Source organism: Mandrillus leucophaeus, unplaced genomic scaffold (assembly GCF_000951045.1).
Source record: "Mandrillus leucophaeus isolate KB7577 unplaced genomic scaffold, Mleu.le_1.0 Scaffold895, whole genome shotgun sequence".
In the NCBI taxonomy this organism is placed as follows: Eukaryota; Metazoa; Chordata; class Mammalia; order Primates; family Cercopithecidae; genus Mandrillus; species Mandrillus leucophaeus.
In genome coordinates this window covers 54624-62542 of record NW_012109752.1, presented here as the reverse complement: position 1 = coordinate 62542, position 7919 = coordinate 54624, and the positions used below count along the sequence as shown (strand labels likewise).

At 51.3% G+C, this 7919-nt stretch overlaps 1 protein-coding gene across 2 annotated transcripts in view; it reads right to left on the bottom strand.

The window, feature by feature from the left end:
• The window catches only part of DNALI1 (dynein, axonemal, light intermediate chain 1), a 9040-nt gene extending 1909 nt beyond the window's left edge, over positions 1 to 7131 (bottom strand). The window contains exons 1-5 of one of the 2 annotated variants that reach the window (XM_011969497.1): positions 6981 to 7131; positions 6302 to 6447; positions 4034 to 4203; positions 1775 to 1953; positions 1263 to 1427 (exon numbers count right to left, since the gene is read on the bottom strand). In XM_011969497.1, coding sequence (XP_011824887.1) covers positions 1263 to 1427; positions 1775 to 1953; positions 4034 to 4203; positions 6302 to 6447; positions 6981 to 7127 — 807 coding nt within the window. In that variant the 5' untranslated portion in view covers positions 7128 to 7131. Of the gene's footprint in view, positions 1 to 921; positions 1428 to 1774; positions 1954 to 4033; positions 4204 to 6301; positions 6448 to 6980 lie in introns of those variants that run through there. The other variant, XM_011969496.1, reaches the window with a different exon arrangement.
• Between the last annotated feature and the right edge of the window lie 788 nt (positions 7132 to 7919).

The window sequence follows — 7919 nt, the reverse complement described above, 5'->3', positions numbered from 1 at the left end:
ACTTCTAAAGAATCTTTCACCCTGGAGATTGCAAGATTGCTTTTAAATGTTAGAAATATGCTAAGGTATTTGGTTTGCTCTTGTTGCTAATCCAGGAAGAACTGGGGAACTCAGGCTTGTGAAAAAAGAATATGGCAGTTAAGGAAAGCAGCCTCAGAGTCTGCTAAGGAAACAGATTCATCTATGGCTGTGAAAGTTTCTTGCTTTTCTTTTTGTTTAACTTTTCAGCAACAAGAAAAGTTCCAGTAGTGGTTAATAGAAAGCCTTCTTTATTGCAAATGGCCAGTCCTGCTGGTGTGCAGACCTAACAAGCCTGCCAATGTCAAGACTGTAAGGTTTCTATCTGAGTCTAGGGAGGAAAGGGAGATCCATCCAGGGTCCTTTGGCCAGGGCCATGGGAAAAAGCCACTAAATGTCAGTAGGTTATCTGTCCAGAACAGTGATGCTCAAACTTTTGTAAACATTAGAATCACCTGAGACCTTGTTAAAGCACATTGCTGAACCCCAACCTCAAATTTTCTGATTCGGTAGATCTGGGGTGGGTCCAATAATTTGTCTTGCTTAGTTTGCCAGGTGAGGACGATGCTGGTCTGGGGCCTACCTTTTGAGAACCTTTGGACCAAACAGCGGGGAGGTGCAGTGCCTGTAGCATGGCCTCCTGCCCAGCTGTGTCCAGCAGCCCCCTCCCTCCCGTGACCTCAGCCGGATAAAAGACCACTGCTGGCACTGGGCTTCGAGGAAGAGCACCTAGGCCTGGGTTCCCCGACCACATTCCTGGGGAAGGTTTCTGATTTGAAATGGTTCTTCCTCTCAAAGGGCCCTGCTGCCCACTGGTTCTGACTTCTTCCCTGGTTATGCCCTGAAACAGTGCCTCAGAGGAGACAGCCATGGGACAGCACTACCACGCAAGCCAGCTGGAGCCCCGCTCTCCCCCAGGAAGGCTCCAACATACCAGCTTCAAGGGGAACGGAGTTTCACTTTTTGCCATATCCACCTCTTCCTTGAGGATGGGCAACTTTTTTCCAGGGAGAAGAATCCTCCACTAGAGAGCCAGGCTGAGGCGCCTCAGAGATTTGGAGTTGAGAGTGGAGACCCCCTCTGGAGCCCTCCCCTTCTCCCACCACCAAAGTCAGCTTCCTTTATTCTTTGGCAGTGCATGTGGACAAACAGTTAAAAGCCATGGAAAAGGAACCGAATGCCTGGCCCGTGGGGCTGGGTCTTGGGGCAGTGGGCACCTCCACCCCAGCCTGTGCGTTGATTACCTTCAGCTGCTGATTCGTCCGCTTTAGGAACTGAATCTCCTCATTGTGCTTCTTCTCCTCCACCTGCCGCCTCTCGCTCTCCCGCTTCTCGGTGGCTTCACATTTTGCCTTCTGCTCGTTCACTTGCCTCTCCAGGTCTCTCTTTTCCGTCTCCAATTCTGCAATCTGAGGAGAGAATGACCAGTCATCCTGGGATGTTGCCAGGTGAATGGAATGGTGTGAGCCTGGGTGGAAGGGATATGGGACATAAGACACTGCCAGGGTATATACTGCCACCCAGTGGGAGGTCAGTGCCTGGCATGGAGCGTCCACAGCGGAGACAACTCTGCCAAGACCACCAGGCTGGCCATCATACTCAACCAGGGGTCCCTCACTGAGGTGATGCAGGTCCAAGTGTCGTGACTGTCAGGAGAGCACCTTAGGAGGCCAGAATGTAGTGCTGGAATGACAAGCACATGGCCCTGCGGTTTACAGAAGAGACGGGGCCAAGGGTCACGGTAAACCCCACTCACTTTCCTCTCCATGTCTGACTTCCCCTGCTCAGCCTGCAGTGCCTTCCTCATGCCAAACGCCACGCTGCTCTCGTACAGGGTCTGGTAGGCAGCGATGGTCATGCGGATCTCGTCCCGGACTCGCAGCAGCAGCAGCCCCCTCTCCGCACAGTTGATGGTGACCTCCCGGATCAACTCATCTTCCAATGCACACACACCATGAGATCAGACAGGGCGTGGGGAGGGGGCTTGCACTGTGTCTACTGCAAAAACCCTTCCTCTTGGGAAGGACATTAGGGTGTTCTCACTTGGAGACAAAGTACAAAGCCTCAGAGAAGGGCCTCAGGGAGGCTGCCCTCAGTGGCCCAAAGAGCCTTGCCATGCAGTGACTCCTCTGAACTTGGCACTTGTGAGTAGCACAGAGTCAGCAAACCTGGGTCGTCCAGGGCAAAGGAAACAAGAGGCTCTGGTTTGTTTGCAGCACTGGGTCCCCTCCCTTCTGGCCTTTGGTAAAAACTGGTTACTATTCGAAAAAACCTGACTTTTTCTGTTTAAACATGGCAGCTGTTTTAAAGCAGCTGGGACATCCTGTGTGCCCCCTTGGCTGCACTGGTTTGAGGCTGGAAATGGCAATGTCTAGAGCTTGCCCACCTATCTCCCCATAAATGCTGACCTGGAGGGCGAAGCGTAACAACACACGGATAGGGCAGCCTGCTAAACCCTGCAGCTGCCTGAGGGTTTGAAGGTGATTTGCAGATTGGCACCCATAAGAGCCAGTGAGACTGGGCCGGGGGACAGCCATTTGACACCAGCACTCAAGGAGGTGCATCTTAAATCTCTCGTGTCTGTCGGTTAACAACAAATCACAATATTTTTCTGGACCAAGGGCCAAATATTCGTGGATGGATGGATGTAAATACTGAACATTAATCTTTCTGACTAAAAAATTAGCACATGCTTATTACAGAAAACTTTGGAAAACCAGATGGAAGTTCTCGTTTTACTCCAAACATCTGCTAAGGGGGTGAGGAACTCAAGTTGCCAAGAATACAGTGGCTGGCAGCTGGAGGACTTGTAGAAGAGGTGGGGCTGGTGTAGGGAAAAGAAAGAGAGATCAGACTGTTACTGTGTCTATGTAGAAAAGAAAAACATAAGGAACTCCATTTTGACCTGTACCCTGAACAATTGCTTTGCCCTGAGATGCTGCTGATCTGTAACTTTGCCCCAACCTTGAGCTCACAGAAACATGTGTTGTATGGAATCAAGGTTTAAGGGATGTAGGGCTGTGTAGGATGTGCCTTGTTAATGAAATGTTTACAGGCAGTATGCTTGGTAAAAGTCATCGCCATTCTCCATTCTTGATAAATCAGGGGCACAATGCACTGCGGAAAGCTGTGCAGGGAGTTCCAGGGCAGGGACCTCTGCCCTGGAAAGCCAGATGTTGTCCAAGGTTTCTCCCCATGTGATAGCCTGAAATACGGCCTCATGGGATGGGAAAGACCTGACTGTCCCTCAACCCCACACCCGTGAAGGGTCTGTGCTGAGGAGGATCAGTAAAAGAGGAAGGCCTCTTGCCGTTAAAACAAAAGCCTCTGTCTCCTGCCTGCCCCTGGGAACTGAATGTCTCAGGATAAAACCCGATTGTACAGTTGTTCTATTCTGAGATAGGAGAAAAATCGCCCTGTGGTGGGAGGCGAGACATGTTGGCCGCAACACTGATCTGTTACTCTTTACTCCACTGAGATGTTTGGGTGGAGAGATGCAAAAATCTCACCTACGTGCACATCCAGGCATAGTACCTTCCCTTGAACTTATTTGTGACACAGATTCCTTTGCTCACATGTTTTCTTGCTGGCCTTCTCCCCACTATCACCCTGCTCTCCTGCCGCGTTCCTCTTGCTGAGATAGTGAACATAGTAATCAATAAATACTGAGGAAACTCAGAGACCGGTGCCGGTGCGGGTCCTCCGTATGCTGAGCACTGGTCCCCTGGGCCCACTTTTCTTTCTCTATACTTTGTCTCAGTGTCTTATTTCTTTTCTCAGTCTCTTGTCCTGCCTGACGAGAGATACCCACAGGTGTGGAGGGGCTGACCCCCTTCAGCTGGGAAGGGGAAGAGGGCAGTTAGCTGTTGCTGGGTGGGTCAGGCAGAGGGAGAAAAGGGGATTCCAGTATGAGATGGGCTCCAGCTGTAGGGTGCTCAGGCTTGGATCTGTGCTGAAGGTGAAGGGAAGGGAGCAGTAGGGTGTGTAGTGTCCACCCCTCACCTGGCTCACTCACCAAAACACTGTGAGTAGAGTTCCCTGCGGACAGGGCAGATGCCTGTTTCCCTGGCCTGCCGCTGCTGCAGCTTTAAGTCTAACTGCTCCTGGAGGTGCACCACGTCCATCCTGGTGCTAGGGGTGCTGGACACCTGCTGGATCCATAGCTGCGTGTCTTCCACCCACTCCCTGTGGCAGACACAGCGAGACTGAGCAAAACCCATTGACTCGAGGGTCCCCAGCACATGAGCAGAGAGGGCCCTTTGAGCCCTCTGCCTGAGCAGCAGTGAGGGGCAGCTTTGCCACCAACCCAGAATCCTCCATCCCTTGGGATGTGAGGTTCCAAAGCCACACCCGCTATGCTGCCTCCGTAGGGACCTCGGGAATGGGTAGGTAGTGGACAATTTCCACCACGGCAATGGGCCTCTGTGAAATCATTCCCCACCATTTCAGATCTTACCCTCCTAACATGTTGAAGACCGATTTATGGTTGTTGCTTGATCTGAACAGTAGGAACTACCCACCAACTTATGGGGTGGGAAACACAGGACATCATGAACCTTGTGTGAGTGAGAAAGAGGCAGATGTGTGTATCAGGGGTGGGGAGGTTCGTGAAGGTGTGTGCCTGCATAGGCCCCCACAATAACCTTGTGGCAGAGATGGCCAGGTTGTGGAATCACATGGAGGAAGTTTGAAGGCAAAACTGCCATGGGGGAGAGGATTTCTGCATCATTGGTGGGAGGGAATCAACTGAAAAGTGACCCCCATCCTTTGACCTCCACCTCAGAGGAGATGACAGTCTGTCTTTCACTGTTTTCCCTTTTCCTCATAGCCTTACAAACTGTGCTGTCAACTTATTACATAAAAATAGATGAAAAGGCATGTTGCTGCAGAAGCAAAAAGCAAGAAGAGGAGATCATGTTGGGCAGGGGTGCTGTGCTATAGCGAATTCTCAAGGAGAGCCTCCTGGAAGAAATGACATCTGAGAAAAACCTGAGTGAAGAAATGAAAGGAACCAGGAGAATATCAAGGGAAGAACATCTTTGGCAGTGAAAACACCAGCTGTCAGGGCCCTGTGATGGGAGAGTGAATGAGGCATTTCAGAAATAGCAAGTGAGGGCCGGGCGCGGTGGCTCACGCCTGTAATCCCAGCACTTTGGGAGGCCGAGGTGGTCAGATCACGAGGTCAGGAGATCAAGACCATCCTGGCTAACACGGGGAAACCCCATCGCTACTAAAAATACAAAAAACTAGCCGGGCGTGGTGGCGGGCACCTGTCGTCCCAACTACTCGAGAGGCTGAGGCAGGAGAATGGCGTGAACCCCGGAGGCGGAGCTTGCAGTGAGCCGAGATTGCGCCATTGCACTCCAACCTGGGCAACAGAGTGAGACTCCGATTTAAAAAAAAAAAAGAAGAAAAGAAATAGCAAGTGAGGCCTCTGTGGATTCAGCACAGTGAACAGTGAACAAGAAACAGAGTAACAGGAGATAAGGTCAGGGATATATCATAGGCTAGATCATGCCACATCTTCCAGGCCATTGTAAGGACTTTTGATTTTAGTCTGAGAAGGGAAGCCATGAAAGAGTTTTGGGCAGAGACTGGCATGATCTGACTTATGACTTAGGGGCTGTATGGAGGATAGCTATTAGGAGCAGACTGGAAGCAGTGTTTTCAGACAGGAGACCATTGCAGCAGTGCGAGTGGCCACCAGTGACGAGAAGCAAGATGATGGAAGCAGAGGTGGTGAAAAGTGGTTGGATTTGGGAAAGAATTTGAAGGTGGAGCCAAAAGAATGTGACGAAGGATAGGACACATGCTGTGAGAGTGACCAAAAGGAATGAAAGGTGGTTTGAGTCCCTAGTAAAAAGTTCTCAGAAGACGGGGGAAGAGCAGACTGGGGGAGGAAGAAATTGCGATTTAGTTTGAATATGTTGAGTTTGAGATGTCTATTAGATAGCTTCATGAAGATAATGAGGAAGTAGAAGACTACATGGGCCTGGAGTTTAGTGGAGAGGACAGGGCTGGAAATACACATTTAGGAGCCATCGGCACATAGGTGGTATCTAAAGCCATGAGATTGGGTGACAGCATGCAGGAAACAAGGGTAGATTGAGAAGAGGTCTCCCACCAGCCTGCCAGGATCCAGCCATATGTAAGTTCTAGGAGCTCTGTGATACTGGGAGAAAACCCCAGCCAGGAACGGAGGCAGAGTGCCTCCTCCCACACTCCCAAAATCCACGATGCAAAAGCCTAGGCCTTCTCCCAGCCACTGCTCCTACTTTCTTACCTTGGGGGTAGTATGGCATTCAAGATTTCTTCTGCTTGCTTTGTAGGATCTGGGACACAGGGAGCTGAGGGGAGCTTGGTCTTGGGTAGCTGTGGGGCTGAACCTGAAGGTCCAGGCTGCTGGGGGCTGACTTTCAGTAGCCGAGCCTGAGATGAAGGCACAGGTGAGGGCAGGAAATGGTTCAGGAGCTCAGCTCCACACATTCCCAACCTGTAGATTGCCCCAGGTTTTCCGCACAGTCCTCCCCTCTTCCTAGCCTACTTTGGGTCGGTCTTCTCAGCAGAAATTATGTCACAGAGCTGAAGGAGGCCATGAAGTCCGGTCCCAACTCAATGCTTGAACAAGTGTTTCTGGCACATGTGCTCAGGCATGTGCTTTCACACATCCGGTGATGGGGAAATCACTACCTCATCTATTCTTGGATCCGGGTACCATGAAGAAGAGTGAGCCCCATCCATCTCCCTGTGACCTCCTTTCCCATCCTAAATCTGCCCTCTGGGGTCACACCCAACATCTGGGCTTCCTATACAATCCTCTCACCCTCCTTCTCCGACTTCCCAATTCCCTTTACTTCCAGTCGCTGCAATCCCTGTCCCTTGAGATTGCTGACCCTCAGTGCGGGAACGTGTCTTTCCCCATCGGAGTTTCGAGGCTTTGTCCTCTGAGGCCTCGTCCTTACCTTGGGGCTCCGTTTCTCCGTGTTCCGGCTCACCAGTACAGGGGTGTCGTACTTGAGCAAAGAATCTGCGGGGGGAATCATGGCGGCGGCGAGAGTAGCAGCCCAGCAGCTGCCCCGTCCAGTGTGGGCCTTGTTTGCCGTCACCATGGAAACCGCCCCTCACTCCCGCCCCCGCGCTTCTTGGCCTGGGCGGAGCTTCGAAGTGGGGCGGGGCCAACAACCGGCGAGTTTCATTCTGTGCCTCCTGGGCGGAAACCTCTTGTTCCTGGCTTCTTAGGCCTTCTGCTCACCGGTTCGTCCCTGTACTCTTGGAAGCAAGGAAAACGGCGGTTCGAGTTCCTGCGCTGCGTCTAGCTCGCGATTTGAATGAAGTGGGCAGATCACCTTTGCCGTGCCCCAATTTTGTCACCTGAAAAACAGGAGTCATCTCCTGACTCCTCATGAAGGATTAAGGGACAATTCCCAGAGGAAGTCATCTGGAGTTCCTAGGTTTTTTGAAGGGTTTTTTTGTTGTTGTTGTTCCCAAAATGTGTTTATTGAGATTGTTTCCCACTCATCTTGATTCAGGGTGCTTTTAGTGCTGCTTCCTCCTGAAGGAACATCCTTCTGTATGCCTTACTTTTCCTCCCGTAGGAGGAAAGTGGAGCAGCCAACACACAAAACTGCCGTTTGTGCATGGCTAAAGACTGGTGGTTTTATAGCATCCCGGGCATTTCACATCCATGAAGTAGGAATTGGGGCTCCGCATCAGGCGTTTCTTCTTGTGTTTCCTCTTCTCTTCGGGGGAGGGATGAAGGAGATCCTTTGCAAGAGGCATGTTCTCGTGGGTAGGTCGTTACCGCCAGAAAGGGCTTGTTTTGTTTTTTAAATTGAGATGGAGTCTCGCTCTGTTGCCCAGGCTGAAGCGCAGTGAAGTGATCTTGGCTCACTGCAACCTCC